This window comes from Bos mutus, chromosome 11, assembly GCF_027580195.1.
Source record: "Bos mutus isolate GX-2022 chromosome 11, NWIPB_WYAK_1.1, whole genome shotgun sequence".
Taxonomy (NCBI): domain Eukaryota; kingdom Metazoa; phylum Chordata; class Mammalia; order Artiodactyla; family Bovidae; genus Bos; species Bos mutus.
In genome coordinates, this window is record NC_091627.1 from 43,389,180 (window position 1) to 43,408,993 (window position 19,814).

The window sequence follows — 19,814 nt, forward strand, 5'->3', positions numbered from 1 at the left end:
TTCTAAGAGTTTATTCAGTCTTTTTTTTTCTTTTTCAGTAGTCAAGGCTCTTTATATTAGTTCTTCTCAAACTATCTTTGGTGAAAGACTGGTTCATTTCTACCTAGTTGGTCATGGGCCAGCATTCTTAGAAAAGACACATGCACACACACAAAAATAGAACAATGATCATGGCTTGGATGCTGAAGAATATGAAACTGCTATAAAAGATTTTTAACACTTATTCTCAAGTTCTCTGTTAATTTCACTACAAAAAGATGAACGTTTTGTGAACTTGTACCAGTCTTTTCAATCCCAATGCTTTGAGTGTGAGTGTGTTTGTGTGTGTGTGTGTGTGTGTGTATAGAGACTATATGTAAATATGTATCACTTTTTTTCAATAAGTGTCTTGTCTTATAACCTCATCCAAGGTTTCCTTTGCATGCAAACATTTTTATATTCTGGTGAAATCAAATTTAGCATCTTTTTATGGCTTTTCCTTTCTATATTTTGTGTAGAAGGACTTTCTCTACCCCTGTATTTTTTTCTAATACTTTCAGAGGACTCCCTTTCCTCCTTCCTCCCTGGACAGTTTAATGCATGGGTTGGCACCATGCGTTTTACTGGAATACAGCCGAGTTCATTGATTTATAAATTGCCTATGACTGTTTTTGTCCTGGGATGGCACCACTGGCAGCTATGACAGAGACCACATGCCTGCAAGGTTTGCTGACCATCTACTGAGAAATTATTTCTATGAACAGTACAGGCTAGGCAGGTGCCTGATATTATAGTAGGTAATTAGTGAAGGAAAGAAAGAGCTGCTACTGAAGACCCTCCCACACCTGGGGGAGATCCTTTAACCAGTTATGTGTGTGTACTTGTATATGTTCTAGTTAATAAGTCATGTCAGACTCTTTAGGGATTCCATGGACTGTAGCCTGCCAAGCTCCTCTGTCCATGGAATTTTCCAGGCAAGAATACTGAAGTGGGTTGCCATGGCCTCCTCCAGGGGATCTTCCCTACCCAGGGATCGAACCTGTGTCTCCTGCTTTGCAGATTCTTTACCACTGAACCACCAGGGAAGCCCTTTAATCAGTTAAGGCATCCTAAACCCCAGTTCTGTGTGGGATGCACTTTCTGGGCAACAGATATCCTACTGCAGTGAAGACACTCAGCCGGGTCTGCCTTTCCAAATGTCTGTTTCTGTAACTAACACGTCATGTTGAAGGAATGACTGTAAATTGGTTTCAGATTGAAAACAAATGCTTTCACATAGGAACATCACTTTCCTGCACAGTTTCCTTTAATCCGACCTTTGGGAGGATTTCAGACTGAAAAAAATAAGCCAGGGAAAGAACCTGACAGGATGAAAACACTTTTTCCTTTCTGGGAATATTTTTCTCCCCAGAACAACAGGAGTCATATGAAGTGTCATGTTTCTGATGCAGACTCAGACTCTGGAGTTTGGGGCTGAGCAAGAAAACTCGGTCAAGCAGGATAAGCAGTACTAGTGGAGGCTCTGAACTTGGCTTCCCAACCAATCTCAAGCTTTCCTACTAAATTCCAGGCTTCTCTCTTAAAATCAGTCCAGCTGCCATCCCAGTATCATCTGAGAGACATCCTAGGATATTTAAGGGTTGACAATAAGGAACAAGTTTTGTGTATGAAAAGATAAACTAGTGTCTCAACAATGAGTGGGTAGAAACTAAAACCCACAAAGTCTGGCTTCAGTAAAACAGCAGGATAACGCTTACTGAAGCATTGGCGTTGGCATTGGTATGATTTCTGAGAAGTTACTTTGAGAGATTTTGTCAAATTTTTCCTTGTTAGCCAGAAGTCAATCTGGTGGTTTTTATTAAACAAGTACCCTTTCATTGCTATTATATAAAGAGACATTCATGTAAAGAGCATTCCATGTTTACCTGTACGTATGGGGTAAAGATGGATTTGTTCTCCATGTTGTAATACTATAGTAAGGGGCCCTTCATGGCACCCTACTCCAGTACTCTTGCCTGGAAAATCCCATGGACGGAGGAGCCTGGTAGGCTGCAGTCCATAGGATCACAAAGAGTCGGACATGACTGAGCGACTTCACTTTCACTTTTCACTTTCATGCATTGGAGAAGGAAATGGCAACCCACTCCAGTGTTCTTGCCTGGAGAATCCCAGGGACGGGGGAGCCTGGTGGGCTGCCATCTATGGGGTCGCACAGAGTCGGACATGATTGAAGCGACTTAGCAGCAGCAGCGGCAAAGAGAAATAAGCCTTATTTTATATGGAATTCATTGCCCCACAAGATGTGGCAAGAATAATGGTGAGACTCATCGATAAATCATCAATGACAGAACCCCAGGGGTCACTATGGGTGACAAGCAAGTGACCAGTAACCATGGTACATGCTTATTTCTCTGAGATCCTTCAACCCTTATACCAAGACTGGTAGTGGTACACCATCCACAGACAGCACTGGGCCGGGGGCCCCACGGGGTGACCTAGAACAGCTAAGTGGGGTTCTTTTCTGGATGGCAGGAGAAATGAGTGAGAGAGTGGGTGGTAGGGTGACACTCACCACATAATCCATGACACCAGCACCATGGTAGCCTCATTGAAGGCATTGAAAAAACGAATGAGCTCTTCTCCTTCAGAGCCGAGTTTCTTCAGGGCCACTCCTAATACCAGGGCAAAAAGGACCAATCCTAAAATGTTCATCCCTTCAATTTCGGTGCCAATGGGGATCTGTAGGATCAGAGGGGACACAGGGTCTAAGTTTACAACAGATGAGTGAGGACTAAAGAATGCATTTGCTCAGGTCTCCGTCAGACTGAAACAGTGTGCTCAGAAAGAGGAAAGGCTCATATTTCCTCTAACACTAAGTGATTTCACAGATCAAGGGGCCGGAAACTCAAGGGGAGATGGAGTCTCAGGATTTGGAAAGTCAACAAACAGGATTTTCACCTACTTGTTAACTGTGAAAGCTTTGGGAATGGGCATAGGTTGAAGCAGAAAGTACTGAGCCTCTCCTCACTGGATGTGCTCAGGTAGAGGTTGGACAATCATTTCAAAGGGTTGCTTTTAAAAGACAGGGCTTCCCTTGTGGCTTAGTTGGTAAAGAATCTGCCTGCAATGCGGGAGACCTGGGTTTGATCCCTGGGTTGGGAAGACCCCCGGAGAAGGGAAAGGCTACACGCTCCAGTATTCTGGCCTAGAGAATCCCATGTATAGTCCATGGGGTTGCAAAGAGTCAGACACGACTGAGCGACTTTCACTTCACTTCACTTTAAAAGACAAGCTGATTGGTGAAAAGGTCCTTCAGATCAAGAGTCAATGATTGTAAGGAATTCCCTGATGGTCTACTGATTAGGATTCAGTGCTTTCACTGCTGTAGGCCCCGGTTCAATCCCTGGTCAGGGAACTAAGATCCCATAAGCCTCAAGGGTGTGGCAAAAAAAAAAAAGTCAGCGATTCTATCTTTGGCTACTAATTCTTTGTTGCTAGGTTCTTACCATAGTCTCCTCACTGACAAATTTCAAAAATGATGTTCAGAATCAATATGGATATTTTCAGGATATTCTTTCCTAAATCACCAACTTAAAATGTATAAATATAATGTGTTCTTTATTTTTTTCCCAGCAGTACTGAATCTCACTACTGTAAGCATATATGTTAGACAAACATTTTATTCCATCACAACACATTATGAAATTCTGAATAGGAAACATGTCAGTGTGGTAAAAACTGAAAGAGCATTTTTACCATCATTCTAGTCTGAGCTCTAGTCCCGGCGATATTAAAATAACTTCTCTGAGCTGCAGATGCTTCATCTGCAAGATGAAGTGAAAGGGACTAAATTATTAGCTTTCAACTTTTTTTAAAAAAAAGTAGAACTTTTCCTTCAATCAAAAACAGGCTGGTAGAACTCAGAGCCACTTAGCCCTGGGGAGGTGTATGGGGGATGGGGGAAGGGCAGAGTTCCTCCTTCTTCCCATGGCAGCTTCATAGCTGGACTAAATAATCCCTGAGGTCCCTTGTCCCTTTCAGCTCCAGCATGAAGGCTAGGACTTAGCTCAGTGTCTAGTAAACAACAGGTACTCAAGGGACTTCCCTGGTGGTCTAGTGGTTACTCTGTGCTTCAGCTACAAGGGACTCAAGTTCAATCCCTGGTCAGGGAACTAAAATTCCCACATACATGCCTTGTGGTGTGTTCAAACAAAACAAAACAAAACAAAACCAACACACAGACAACAACAAAAGAAACAACAGGTACTCAAAACATACTTGTGAATGAATGATGGTTATAGTGAGTTAAACCCCTAAGACAAATTCTATGTGCAAGGGTAGGTTAAATCACCTATTATTTATATTTCAGAAAAACAGAAGGGACGTTACACAATTTTTTTTAAGAAAGGGGACATTAGTTTCAATTCAATGAAATGAACATCCTAAAGATGGTAAACGGCCCAAAGAACAAACCTAAACTGTGTGATTCAAACCCCAGTCTTCAGTCCTGCTGAGAAAAAAATAAGCATCATGCATGCTCCTTGAGTTCAGAAGCATTATTTGTGTTATAGGATTTGTCGTAAGTGATCTCACAAAAATCCTTACTTTTTCAATGGTCACGTTTCCAGCACTCGTGTTGTAGGTCACTTCTCTGTAGTCAGTTGCATACTGTGAGTGAGAGAAAGAAAACCCCGTCAGTTCACAGCTGAAGACCTTTCCCAAGAGGAATCCAGAGACCTGCTGGGCCTCTTGCTACTTCGTTGCTCTTCTCTCCAGGTCTGCTGGCATTCCTCACTTGCTTGGCCGGACAAGGGCCTCTGAGGACTGTACCAAAGTCACTTAAGATCAGGGCAACATGCACTCTAGGAGACCGCTGATTATTTAGGAACCCAAGGGAATGGAGAGAATTTCCTCGGTCCCCAGACCCTGGCTTGGAGAAGGTCTGTACAATTTCAAGCTGATATCGTAAACGGCTGAGAATTCATATTATTTGGAGAAACTTGGTATTCATTCCATAATACTAAAGTTCATTTTTTTGATGTGCCCTTTTATTTTCATTCATTTATTTATGCTCCACTCTGTTCCAAAACTTACTTGAGCTTGACTGCTTTTCAGCATCTAATATGCCTTCAGCCCTCCACTCCTCAAAACAAAGGATGGGGGCAAGATGGTGTTTTTTGGCTGAGTCTTCTGGGACACCCACTCATCAGAGGGGAACTATCTTTCCAACTCTGGTTCTGTGGTTGACTTCACACACTTCTGCCTGACACACACAGGTGTCTCCCTGCAGCTGTGTGCATTAACGTTTAGTGGACTCTGTTATATGACACCCTTCCTCACCCTTCTAAGGACACAAGGCTTTTGAACTGTTAAAAAGGGGCCCATTAGGCCCAGAGGCCTCTGCTTTGAACCTGCCTTTAAAGAGTTCTGGTCTCTCTCAGCTTTGACTTATCAAGCTTTCAGACAGGCAGAGATGGTCAGCTGTCCTGTGATTAAGGGTTGCAGGGGGTACAAAAGCCACCCCACACCTTCCGTGGCAGGCACTGAAAGCCACGACACTTTTCATTTTTCTCTTATCTTCTATCTCACATTATACATAAAAGCCACAGTTGTATTTATACCCAGGGTTTTTTTTTTTTTTTTTTAAAGAGCAAGACTGAGTGGAAACTGAAAAGACAGTGCGTGAAATAGGCAATCAGTTTAGTCCATCTAATCTAGACCTTTATATTCCTTCTCTGTGTAAAGCTTGGCTGTAGGAACATTACATTCAGGATTGCTAAAGTAAGGGGAAAACTAGAAACAGCCACCCACATGGGACTGATTGAGTAAAATTATGACATGTTCATACTACAGCCAATAACTTATGCAGAAGGATATTTACCGACATGAGAAAATGTTCACAATAAGAGCCGGTTACTGAAAAATAAGGGTATACATAATAACAATGTATGTAGTATAATTATTTTAAAATCTTGTGTGCGTGTGTGTCTGTGTGCAGATGCATACACACATGTATAGAAAAAACATACCAGAAAGATGATAACCAATGTTAATGGGTAGCTCTAGGTAGTGATTATGGTGATTTTTATTTCCTTCTATTCTTTTGTACTTTAATTTTTTTTGCAAGGAGCATATATTATATTTATAATCAGAAAAAAAAAAATGCATTAAAAAAAAAAATTCTAGGGAATTCCCCTGGCAGTCTAGTGGTTAGGATTTAGCACTTCCACTGCCATGGCCCAGGTTCAATCCCTGGTCTGGGAACTAAGATCCCACAGGCTGTGCAATGCGGCCAAAAAACTTAACAAGATTTAAAAAAATTAAAATTCTAAAATATTTAATAGCTCCATAAAACATGATTTAAGGGTACTAGGTGATGCGAAAAGATGCTGGAACTAGAGGGATATTTTGGACAATTTTTTTGTTTCTTGTTGTTTTTTTTGTTTTCACTCCATCTATAAAAATTTAGGCCAATGATACTAAGTGCACACAACCCTCCTTGTTCCACCTTACCTAACTCTATAGCAGTAATTTATATGCTATAAACATATAATACCCAAAGTTTCCTATTTTTAGCAAAGCATCAAGCTTACCGTCCGGAAAGCTGCAACCACAAGATTTGAAGGAAACAGGTTTCTGTTGGAAAAGAAAGCACTTTGTCAGTATCCTTAAAATTTGTCATTCAACATGTTCACTTTAAGATGCCCACACCTGACAGCCTACCACACAGGGTTCCCTCTCTCCCCACGTCCTGCAGTTATTGCCATCTTCTCCTTGATCCAAGTACTCAACTGTGCCTTGGCTGAAGGGTCACAACAGAGACTCTAAAGCACTGATCTCTATCCTCATCTCCCTCGTGGTACCCTTGATATTTAGCTGTGTCCAAGCGAACCAGAATAACTGCATCACTTTCCTTTCCCCTGGTGGCTAGGCCCTAGGGCAGTGGTTTTCAGTGGGAACTGGCGCTGCCAACTTGTGAAATCCAAGGGAATGCTGTGTTGTTACAATAACTGGGGGACATTCCTGGAACTGGGGGAGTATGTTTGGGCAGAAGTGCCAGATCCCAGCTATTTGTTCTGCTAAGAGTGGCAAAGTCCTGTGTAATAAATAGTTTCAAGGCCCTCATACTTCCCAATGTCCTGTATGACACAAAACTGTAGAGGAAAATCTTATTCATAACTTATTTGAGCTTAGAGACTAACTTTAAAGCAAGGTATTTTTGTGCAGTTTGAATATACACTGAATTTTCTAGGACTGAAACTCCTGTGTAAAATGTGGGATGATTTGTTTTGCTTTGTTCAGAATATTTTCAAGTATCATTCACTTTCTGGGAAATCACATCACTAATGAAAAATTGTAGGATCTGGGCCCTTAATCACACATGCTAGTAACTGAGTATCAGTCTGAATTTAAAGCTCTCTCATTAATGGTGACTCTAAACTCAGAAGCAAGCACTTAATCATTTTGTTTTAGAGCATTCACATCTTGAAATACATTATTTTTACTATGAATTACTCTCCTTCAGTATTTCACTTTTAAAAACTTTACAGTATACTTTTTTATTTCTATTTTTTAAAATATGTAATAATCTCTTCTACCTATTTATCCCACCCTCCACCATCATCTCTGGCAACCACCACTCTGGTATGGTTTTTATATTACAGGTAAGTCATATTGATGTTTGAGATTATGTGTGGGGTAAAGTCTATTTATGGATTTCATTTCAGGATGAAAGAAATTATAGAATTTTGTTATAAAAAGAGAGCAATAGAACTGATCCAGTTACACCAGATTTTGAAACCAAAACCTTGGCAGGCAAATAGTTTTTATTGAGCCTCCTTTGGGTCAGATTTTGTACAGATGCTAGACTGATGTTGAAGCTGAAACTTCAATACTTTGGCAACCTGATGCGAAGAGCTGACTCATTGGAAAAGACCCTGATGCTGGGAAAGACTGAGGACAGGAGGAGAAGGGGATGACAGAGGACGAGATGGTTGGATGGCATCACCGACTCAATGGACACGGGTTTGGGTGGACTCCGGGAGTTGGTGATGGACAGGGAGGCCTGGCGTGCTGCGGCTCATGGGGTTGCAAAGAGCTGGACACGACTGAGCAACTGAACTGAGAACTGAGTTGTGATATATGAAAATCCCACTGACAATCCATTTTTCTACTGACCTCCTACAGTAAGTCTGGAGAGTAAAAGCTCATCCTTTACAATCTGTGCCAAACATCCATTAATTCTTACTTCTGTGGATGAGTTATTCACAGTGTTAGAATCTCTAGGCAACTATTTGCAGGTATTCAGTTTCAGAGCTCAGCAGATCTGACTGCAGCCCAGCTTGGCAAGCAGAGTCTAAGAGGCATCCTGGTAGTCACATCTTTGTGTAATATCCTCCCCTTGAGTGTGTGTGTCATGGTGGAGTGTGGGGGTGGGGGCTATGACTTGCTTCTAGTCAACAGAATGGCACTAGTAGTAAAGAACCCGCCTGTAAATGTAGGAAACGCAAGTTGTGGGTTCAGTCCCTGCGTTGGGAAGATCCCCTGGAGGAAGGCATGGCAACCCTCTCCAGTATTCTTGCCTGGAGAATCCCAAGGACAGAGGAATCTGGTGGGCTACAGTCCATGGGTTGCAAAGAGTTGGACACAAATGAAGTGACTTAGCATGAATATGAGCACAAACAAAATCCAGTAAGGGTAATGGGCTATCACTCTTGTGATATGATTACATAAACGTGTGGGTTCTATCTTGCTAGAAGACACTCTTTATTGCTTTCTGGGCTTGCATATTGATGAAACAAGCCGCCATGTTAGAAAGACCCATATGACAAGACACGGAGGACAGTCTCTGGCCAATAGCCAGCTAGGAACAGAGGCTCCCAGTGTGAACCTCAAGGAACTGAATTCTGCCAACAACCGTGTGTCCTCAGAGGGGAATCCTTCCTCAGTTTAGCCTTCAGATGAAACCCCAGCTGTGGCTGACACTTTGATTGCAACCTTGTAAGAGACTCTAAAGCAGAAAACCCAGCTAAGCCATGCTAGGATTCCTGACACTACAGATTCTGTGGGATAATAAATGTGTGACTTTAAGCTGTTAAATGGTGGTAACTTATTATACAAGAGATAATACACCCACCAACAGGGTTAACAAGACACAAAAATGACTTTGTTAGAACACTCAGGCTTCCAAAAGACAGCCAACAGCTAGAGACGGCAATTCAGCATTTCCTCACTTGCTTGTCTATGAAACCTGAATTGCTTTCAACATACTTAAAGAATACCCGAAAGTACATGGCTGTATTTAAACAGACAAGATGTGATCTGTGAATTAACCATTGCAAAATGGTGATCTGAAGTTTGATTCCTATTACAAGCATTACTTATTTTAAAAGGAAGGTAGAAACAGGCTAGGCATTGGTATTGGTTATTTGTTAATGTATAGATGAATAGCAACTTACTTTTGCCTATGATTTCCATTACAAAGCACCTTTAACAGTCTTGTTTGGTATCTCATTGCCATTTGCTATACTAGTTAGAAGCAAAAACAGGCCCTGAGCCAAGGTTTCGTCCATTCTATATCCACCACAGTAGTTCTCAGACTGAGCTGGCCACCTGCTTCTCTCCCTAAAAGGACTGAGAAGTTAAGGAGAGAGCTGGGATAGAAGCCCTCTATCTTCTCCATGGGGGATGATTTCCCCCACAAATACTTCACATCCTTCAGAAATGAGCTGTTTCCTCACTCGGTGCAAGCACAGCCTCTCCCATAGCCTTCAAACACACTCTCTTCCAAGGGTCACAGACCACTTGTTCAAACCCTACTATCTGGCCAGCCTGGTGTCTTTAGAAAGCAATAACCTAATACTGCCTCACCTAGAATGGATCTTAACTCACAACTTCTAGACCAATCTGTTTTCAGACAGTCTACAAAATCCAATGGGAATAGAGGGGTACATTCAATACTAGAGTCAAAACGGCAACTCCAGCCAAAAGAATCAAATTCCTAAGAAGAACATGATGTGTTCTGGCAGTTTCTTGTAAAGTTAAACATACACTTACCATATGACCCAGCGTTTCTACTCCTAGATATAAGCTATATGGATAACAGTATTATTCATAATTGCTCAAAATGGAAATGTCCATTAACTGATGAATGGACAAACAACATTATGATAAATCCATACAAAAGAATTCTACTTGAAAATAAAAAGGAATCAATCACTAATATACACAACATGGAGAATCTCAACAACACTGTGCTGAGCAAAAGAAGCCAGACAAAGAAAAGTACATACTGAGTGATTCCATTGCCATGAAACTCTAGAAAAAGCAAAACTAATCAATAGTGATAGAAAGCAAAACTTTCTATCCAAAGCTGCCCGGGGCCAGGGATGAAGTGTGGGAACTGCTGAGAAGGATCATGGGAGACAAAAATGTTCACTGTTTGGATTATGGTAGTGATTAAGTGGTTTATCTATCTGTCAAAACTCATTGAACTGCACCCCTGAAGTGGGTGCATCTTTTGTATGTAAATCATATCTCAAAATTCCTTAAAAAGTTAGGACAAAAGATACAGTGCTAACTGCAAAGGAGATCTGACAACCAAAAAACATACACACATTCAACGGGATGACTGAACTTTTTAGATTACACAACTCAGCTCTCAAATATTAACCCCTTGGGAGGAAATGCCTGGGGGCAATGAGTTGAACCCACTGAATCACTCTCTTTTAGTTCCCCTCGTTGCCACAGGCCAGGAGCAAGAGCGCCCCCTGCCCCACCTGCCCTCCAAGGGGCAAGGGTGTGAGGCTGAAGGATTAAGATGCAGGGGTTAATAGTCAGCCGCCTGTTGCTCTGGCTAAATGAGATAACCACCATGGGAAAAGAATAAAAGCAAAATACAGCAATACAGCGTAACCCAAATAAAAGTATATTGGGTTGATCAGTTGGGATTGTCATGCCCTGCTAAGCTAAGGAAAAACACAGTGTGAACTTTGGAATGCTGAGTCAGTGCAAGTTCAGAACACTGCTTATGCACACACTAAGATGTTTTCCCAAGGCATATGGTCTATGACCTCCAGCTAGGTGATAGCCCTTGTACAAGAAAATAACAAATATAGTTTAAAGTAATCAATAAAATCGGAGATGTGACTGGGGACATAGGAGGCTGACTTCATCGTAACACAACAGATACTCTCTGCTTGCCAAGACACTAAATAAAAGTGATGTGGCTCCAAGGAACAGGGCTCTTGACCCAAGAGGTCTTGAGTCCCCCGGTCCCATCTTTAACACTTTAATTCTGTCCCTAGTTTCTTTTTTCCAAACTGTGCGTCGACCACTTTCAATCCCTACTTGCTGTGCTGGCCGCAGCAGTAAGACAAAACATTTTTCTCTACTCTTCATAGATCCTGCCTTTGGTGTTGTATCTAAAAAGTCATTGCCATATCAGAGGTCATCTTATGTTATCTTCCAGGAGTTTTATAGTTATGCATTTTACATTTAGACATGTGGTCCATTCTGAGCTGATTTTTGTGAATGGCACAAGGGCTGTGTTTAGATTCACTTTTTTTGCATGTGGATGTCCAGGTGTTCCAACACCATTTGCTGAAAAGATGTGCCATTCTACTGCCTTTACTCTTTTGTCAAAGACCAGTTGATCATATTTAGGTGGGTTGATTTCTGGGCTCTCTACCCTGTTTCACTGATGTATTTGTCTGTTCTTTTGCCGACACCACACTGTTGATCACTGTAGCTTTCTTTGTAGTAAGTCTTACAATCAGGCGTGTCGGTTCTTTGATTTTGTTCTCTCTGCACTCTTCTTTCCCCTCTTTCCTTGGCTTTTAGACACAGATGCTGCAGTGAACTCAGGCTTTTTCTTACTGCTGAGCTCTCCTGTATTGATGGATCATCTGCTCCATCACACAAGCAGTTTTTTTCCCCCAGAGCTCTGTCTCCAGGCACTTTTCCCAGCTCCTCACATTGACAGAGTAACCTTGGGTGCTTTCAAAATGAGGAACAGGATCTTAGAGTGATCAATTTAACCCTTCATTTAGTGTCCAGAGATTGGAATTCACTATATCTCCCATTCACATTCCATACTGACCAGCACCATCCAACAGGACTTTCTACATTTATGCTGTCCAATATGCTAGTTGTGTGGCTACTGAGCACTTGAACAATGGCGAGTGCTACTTAGAGTCTGAATTTATTTTATTTACATTTAAATTAGTTAGCTTTAAATAGTTACTTGTGGCTGGTGAGTTGTGGACCTCACAACTCCAGTACAGATTTGTGTTGTAAGATCCACTGTCTGGAAACCAGAAGGATCAAATGCTCCTCAGGCTCACCTCTGCAGAACACTCAATTTCACTGGGTACTAGTATGCTTCTAAACACTGAGCTCTTCATTTTATTCAAATTCTCAAATATGTCCTTTTTTATGTTATTTGATTCTGAGAAATGTTCTGGAATTACAAAATACCAGCTGTATTTCCCAGCTCTAAGGAGCACTCGGTAAAAGATGTAATACATTAGACAGAATATAAAAGAGCAGCATGCATCAGTACTTACAATGTGGTTTTGTGAACCTGTGTTTCAGGTTGTCTATGTGGAGGTGGGGGTGTCTATATGTGCATGCTACCATCTAAAGTGTATTTCTCATAGGGCGTCTAAGTCAAAAACATCTGCAAAAGTGCCAAGACTGTATTACTACATCCAGAGACCCAAGTCAGATCAAACTGGGAGAGAATGAATGGACGAGTCTTGCCAGTGCTTTAGGAACATTTGGACACATAGTTTAAAGCAAACAGAAAAACTGGTATAAGCCATGGCCAAACTTGTGAAAGCAGAACTACTGTGAATGGTACTGAAGACACTCGAGCAGCTCACACCATGAAAACTTACAAATGTTCCTTCTTTATACATCTGGTCCTGTTTGTTCTTCTGAGCCTATTGTCAAGGATGGTATGCATTTCCCTGTTCCATATGAGAAGAATGTAAAGCAATTTACTTTTGTCTAGGTATATTTTTTTTGTTCCAACAGCATTTCCTTTCATTTAACTTCAAACAGTCCTTAGCCAACTTATGCACATTTCAAAGACTCTTCAGAACAGGATATGACACTGTATGTACACCTGATAAATATTTATCATCTGTAGTGTTCATTGTTACAGAGTTAGCTATCAGGGGTGTGCACCTTCAGATCTTGGTACCCCCTACAAGGTCAGGAGCAGAGGGAGAGCTGGGGGTGATGGGCCCACACTATGGAGACAGTAGGGGGTCGGGGAGTAACCTGTCCTCTTTTTGAAGCCCACATTCAGTTTTAGATTCCTGCTGGAAAGGCTAATGCCGGGCCCCTAGGGTGGGGGGTGTTGGAGGAAACAAGGCTAAGAGGACCACTCATTCTCTGTATCAAGTAGCCTGCAGCTGTCCCCAAGAGGTTGGGACATGCTAGGATATTAGAGAGACACTCATATACTAACTCTTTCGATCCCTGTAACAAATCTGGGTAGTAGCTACACTATTATTAACCCCATTTTACAGATAAGGAAACTGAGGTACAAACAGGCTAAATGACTGTCCATACAGCTAGTAAGTGGTAGTGAAAGTATCAGTTGCTCAGTCGTGTCTGACTCTTTGAGACCCTCTGACTGTAGCCCGCTCCTCTGTCCAAGGGATTCTCCAGCAAGAACACTGGAGTGGGTTGCCATGCCCTTCTCCAGGGGATCTTCCCAACCCAGGGATCGAACCCGGGTCTCCCACATTGCAGGCGATTCTTTACCATCTGAGCCACTAGGAAAGCCTGTGGTGGTAAAGCTGTATTCAAACTTGGGTAGCTGACCTCAGTGTCTACTTCATCACTATCCACACTGTCTCCCTGGATTTATGTTCTTTAGGTCTGGTGTCAAGCTAAAGAAATCAGTTTTAAATTACAAGCTACCAGTTTCAGTGACTAGGTAGGCTGAGAAAACTCCATTAATTTGGATCCATGTTTGATTTGCTAGGAGTCTTCATCTAGCCTACAGAAGGGAGAGACATAGGTCAGATAACCTGCTATGGTCAACATTTAAATAAAAGATTCATCATTCACTCCCTTGACTGTGATCTAGGGACTCAGATCTCAGTCGCTGACAGTTTTCTTCACATCCACTGAAGAAATGCGTTCTTTGCAGGCTGAGAGGCCTCATAGTCATCCAGTTCTTGGGAAAAAAACTAGGACCTAGAGCCTCCTTCCAGGGGAGGAAGCCTGCAGGGGAAAGGCTCCTAGCACTGTCCTCTGTTGAGAAAATGAGCGCAAGAAAAGCAATAGAGCCTAGAAAACTGGGCAACAGGCAAAATCTCAGTTGTCTTTACCAGGCACACAGCAGCCATGGGTACACTTCTGCAAGACAATGGCCCAGGGCCATTCTCCAGGCTGCCAGTGCAGATGGTGCCTTAGACCCCTGCCTCCTTGGCACATCAGTGTCTGGTTTTCCATTTCAAAACCACAAATATTAGCACTCAGAGGAAGGTTACCTCAATCCCTTCCACTGACAGGTGAAGAAACCTGAGGTCAACTTTGGAGACCAGACATATGTCATGCAGGGGAAAAAGAAAACAGATGTTGGGGATGATATGTGAGGATTTCTGCCCCATTTCAGAATGGAAGTCTCTTCTGTGTTTAGTTTTGATTTTCTCCATTTCCCAAATGTTCCACCTTGTTGATTGTTGATTCTGTTAGTCCAAAACATAGCCACTGTTCACCAGGATTTTTCTCCAGGCTCCATGTGGTTCCCAATAGACCCAAAAAGCTCTATTAACTTCAAGTCATCCTGAGCTCTCCACACATCCTTTTCTTCCCACCCACTCTTTATTTCAGAGTATGAAAAGAGAGCCGGGCTTCACAGGTGGTGCTAGTGGTAAAGAAAGTGCCTGCCAATGCAGGAGACATAAGAAACACAGGTTTGATCCCAGGGTCGGGAAGATCCCCTGGAGGAGGAAATGGCAACCTACTTCAGTATCTTTGCCTGGAAAATCTCATGGACAGAGGAGCTTAGAGAGCTACAGTCCATGGGATTGCACAGAGTCAGACATGACTGAGCCACTTAGCACACACATAAAAAGAGAATCATCCCCATTAACTCATGTGAACCGGAAAAATATCATCACTCATAATCTTGCTCCATTTATAACAAGAGCAAACATTACTGGGTCAGTCCTATTCTTAGAGCTTTACAAACATAACTCATTCAACCCTCATCACAATCTCAAGAGGCAGGTGTTCTCATGATTGCCATTATAAAGATGAGGAAGCCAAGGCACATTTATGGACATGTCCTAGGACCCACAATCAGTAAGCAGTTAGAGACCAAGAACTCCACAATGATTGGGTCCCTGAAGACCTGCTTAAAAGTCACTCTGGGTCACATCCAGTAATGAGTTCTGACATTCTCCCAGGTTCCTAAGCATGGTGCTCAGAAGGAAACCATAACTTTCCCACCTGCCAGCTACTGTCACTTCTCAGCTCTCTAAGGGCCTGCTCTAGCCTCAGCCCCACGCCCCAGTCTGCTGTGCTATTTCTAATCCTTGTGTTGGGAAATCACAACACTTGGCAATGGCATTCTGAATTTTCCAAAAAGCTCAATCAGTATCTGTTAACTTCATTTCTTTCTGACTTGAAGTTCCATCTTGAAAAAATAAATTAGAAATCATGGCAGAGAGATCCAGTGGGAGTTTGGGGCATCTCCACCATCCAGAAAGATCATGGACTTGAGCAAAGCCTTGGACACAGCTGCACTAAATCACCTGAGGCTTTTTCCACTCCTTCCAGGTGTGGAAGTTCTAGGCAGTTACCAGGGGGCGGGCCTGCAGGATCATTGAGGTGTTTGCCTGAAGTCTCATTTCGTCACTCGCCCACAAGGCAGAAAGGACTGCACCCTGCCTTTGCCAGGGAACATGCCTGGAGTCACATGAAATCAGCATCCGTGAGGTCTCTTTGAGGGAAGTAATTTTATTTATTTATATATATTTTACTTTTTGGCCACACAATGCAGCATATGGGATCTTAGTTCCCCGACCAGGGATCAAACTCACACCCCCATTGGAAGGTGGAGTCTTAACCAATGGACCACCAGGGACCAGGTAAATCCCAAGGGAAGCAATTTTAAAGCATTTACCCAGAGGGTCCCCAGACTCAGGAAGCACTTCCATGTGACTCAGGATTCTGTTTCTTCTCACATGGGCTCAAAGAGAACGTCAGATTCAACCCACATACTCGCTTTCCTTCACTGAAGGGGCTCGACTCCTCTGCTTACAAGAAGTTAGTGTCATACCCTACCTGGTTCCTGGTCAGCATCTGCATCAGGGCAAACAGTTCTGAGATGGGACTAGACCAGCAGCATAGCCTCATTACTATGGTGTGCTGATTTGGGGAAGGAAAGAGTGGGAGAAATAGAGCCCTGAACCAGAGGGGAACCAGACCCATAGCTCTTCTCTCCCTCTTTTGATAAACCACTCTGTGGCCTTGAGCAAATCACTTAATCTGTCTCAGTTTTCTGAGTGGTAAAATAGGGTCTACCACTTACCCTACCTTTATCTGTGAGCTCCTGGATTAAATAAGGAGCATCATGAAACACTACCTACTTCCAACAAGCCATGACAAAGGTTGTCTTGGTCCTTCGCTGTGTTTTCAGCCCAAGTCACTGAGAGTCTACACTTATACTGGCCACTAAGTCATGATGCCGGGTCATTCACTTCAGAAGCAGGAGTTGAAGAGACTCGGATCTAAAACTAGAAAACCACAATCAGGAAATAAGTCCCTTCTTGGGCTCGTGGTAATACGGTAACCCCTCACTTCTCCCCCTACACCCTGTTTCTTAGCCATTGCCTCTCTCTTGGAGACAAAGGAGTGCTACCAGTCTCCCTATGGGGTACCACCAACACACCAGAACATCTACACTCCTTGAGCCACTGATCCCTGCAAAAAAGACTCCTTTAAGCCCACAATCATGCTCCCTCACTGATACATTGAAGGTAATAAGTCAAAGGCACATGAAACACTACCTACTTCCAACAAGCCATGATGAAGGCTCAGCTGGTCCTTCTGTGTTTTCAGCCTGAGCCACTGAGAGTCTGCACTTACACTGACCGCTAAGCCATGATGCTTGGCGGTCAGTGTAAGCGACCACTACTCTCAACCTCAGTAGACTTTTTCAGTATCCACCTAAAAGTTAGTCCTCAAACCGTAACAATCTCTAAAGACTCCACATAATAAGCTACCAGACACTAGACAAAGGCTATAACTCATCAAAGTTGTAATAGGCCACCTCCACCTATCTTTTTGGTAAGAACTTTTTGGTCCCCCTTATCAGAGAGGTTATGGGTTTTGTTTTGTTTTGTTTTTCTAAAGTAAATGCCTTTGACTTTTTTGTTGTTATAACTTTTTAATATTTTATTTTATTTTTTTTTTAACTTTACAATATTTTATTGGTTTTGCCATATATCAAAATGAATCCGCCACAGGTATACATGTGTTCCCCATCCTGAACCCTCCTCCCTCCTCTCTCTTAAGTGGCAGTCATCACATTTTCCAGAAGGAGAAATGGAAACAGCAGGAAGTCAAGTCACTTTGCCCAGTGTTTGCTCTTTTTCACAGCCTCAGCAATGAGGAGCTTTGCTTCAGTGACTCAAGACAAAACATATGTCCAAGACTCTGATTCCAGAATTATTGAAAACCCAGAGAGGGAGCCAGCCAAGCTCTCCCCACTCAACTGAACCTGGCCACATCAGTAAATGCCTCTAGGTTGAAGTTTTTCCATCTGTGAACTCTGGGCTAATGGAGAAACCAAAAGAAGCTGAGGCTTTGGCGAATCCACAAAAACTACATTTCTAAGGATGAAATGCAACTTTAGAGTCCCCCGAAGCAGCAAAGTTAACTGAAGATGCTTCTTCCTCCTCCCTCTCTAGAATTCACATCTTCCCACAAATAAAGCCCCTTGAAACTCACAATACTCTACAGTGGTCCTGACTATGCAGGTGGCGAGCAACCTATCCCAAGCTCCCCCGGAGAGACATGTTTCTGGGCAATGAGCCCTGAACAACTCACTCCAGCCTTGTTATTCTTGGGTCCACTGACAACCCTTCAAAAAACTGCCAGCTTCTTCCCAGCCAAAGGGCTGAAACAGATGCCGTAGATTACAGGGGAGAATGGCCCAACAGGCAAAATTTAACCAGTGCTCTCGGAAGCTTCTTTGCACTACCTGGGGAGAAAATTAGGTGAGAACATAGGGGCGTGGTTGGAATGTTTTTCCCTAGAGAGGGCAGCCAAAGAGTATGAGCGAAGTACAAGTGAGACCTCTGCCTCTCTCTAGCACACTCCCACCTAACGGTAGAACTAGTCTTGCTGAAAGATGGAGCCCTGGTCCTTGAAAATGTCCGGTGCGACCCGGCTGACATTTGCACAGGTGTGGTCAACACTCAAAGTCTGTAGGCGTTATTTTGACATTTAAAACTGTTAAAGGCCACCAGCAGCCGATTAAGAATGAATACGGGGGCATATGAACTAGAGTGCATTAATGAGCTGGCGTCTCCCACTGAGGCTCAGGAAGGTGGGGTGGAGGTCGCGGGGACATTACCTGGTCAGGTCAAGGAAGGAGTCCACTGTCTCTTTGGGGACCGGTGGGGGCCCCGAATCCTCCAGACCCAGGTCGCTGGACTGAAGGGTCTGCGAGCCAGATCCAGGTTTGATGATGAAAGCCAAAGCAACCGCGAGAGCTGAGGCTCCTAGCGTGGTGAGGCCGAAGTAGGCGATGGCGATGCCGCCCAAGCGCCCGAGAGAGCTGGCGTCGAGGGAGGCGGCGCCCGACACCAGGCTGCAGACCACCAGCGGCAGGATGATCATACGCAGCATACGGAGCAGCATCTCGCCCGGAAAGGCCAGGTAAGTGACCTGTGTGCGATTCAGCTGGAGTCCACGCAACGCCGCGCCCAGGCCGGCACCCGCCACCACCCCGGACACCGTGAGCAGCACAAGCCCGTGGCGCCGCAGGAAGCCGGCGCAGCGCCCCGCGCGTCTAGCAGTGGTTCCGGGCTCGCCAGGCCCCGCTGCAGGCCCCTCCTGGGCGCTGTCTAGGTAGCCGTTGGTCTCGCTGCTTTTCTCCATGGCGCTTTGTCCGTGGCTTCGAGCTGGAGGAGGCGGGGGACTCGGGCTCCGGGAAAAGACTCGGCTCTCAATGAATGGATCCCGTGGAGCAGGCGAGGTCCGCTAGCTGTGCCTAGCGGGTTCTCGGAGTCGGCCTGCTGGGGTCCCCAGCCTTGGCGCTGGAGCAGGTGCGGGAAGGACCAGGACAGACGCGGGAGACCGAACTAGAGCCCCGGCCCGAGTGGATCGCCCCGAGCCCAGCCTCTCACTGCGGCCACTGGCTGAAGATGATGCAATGAGGGAGCTCGCAGAAGCAGAGAAAAACCCGAGTGCCGAGCGGCTTAGGCCCGCCCCCTTCACACCCACCGCCCCGCCCCCTGCAGCTCCGGCCAATCAGCATCCGAGAAGGGCCGCCGCACGCCTCGCGCCGGGCTCCAGGCCACCGGTGCGGGGGGAGGGGTGGCCGCTCCGGGGCCGCCGCCTGAAGCGGCTGGGGCACGGAGTGAGCCGGCGAGTCCCGGCGCCCACAGCCTCCGAGGCCCGGCTAACCGAGGCGGGCTCCCGGCGACCGCGGAGCGGGCCGCGGCCTGAGAGACGGCCCGGGCTCGTTGGCACCTGCCGGGGCCTCTCGGGCCGGCCGGGGTCTGGGCCCTCGCGGCCAGAGGGTCGGGGAGAACGTGGAACGCCGACGCGTTCCTTGTCCTGGGGATTGGGGGAGGGGC

At 44.5% G+C, this 19,814-nt stretch overlaps 1 protein-coding gene across 2 annotated transcripts in view; it reads right to left on the reverse strand.

Moving 5' to 3' along the window:
- SLC1A4 (solute carrier family 1 member 4) overlaps window positions 1-19,419 on the reverse strand; it is a 33,743-nt gene extending 14,324 nt beyond the window's left edge. For both annotated transcript variants that reach the window (XR_011466033.1, XM_005893553.3), the window contains exons 1-4: window positions 18,587-19,419; window positions 6,573-6,615; window positions 4,585-4,647; window positions 2,552-2,718 (exon numbers count right to left, since the gene is read on the reverse strand). Coding sequence is in view for 1 of the 2 variants with exons in the window: in XM_005893553.3 (XP_005893615.1) it covers window positions 2,552-2,718; window positions 4,585-4,647; window positions 6,573-6,615; window positions 18,587-19,113 (800 nt within the window). In the remaining variant the exon portion in view is untranslated. The remainder of the gene's footprint in view (window positions 1-2,551; window positions 2,719-4,584; window positions 4,648-6,572; window positions 6,616-18,586) is intronic.
- Window positions 19,420-19,814: the final 395 nt, after the last annotated feature.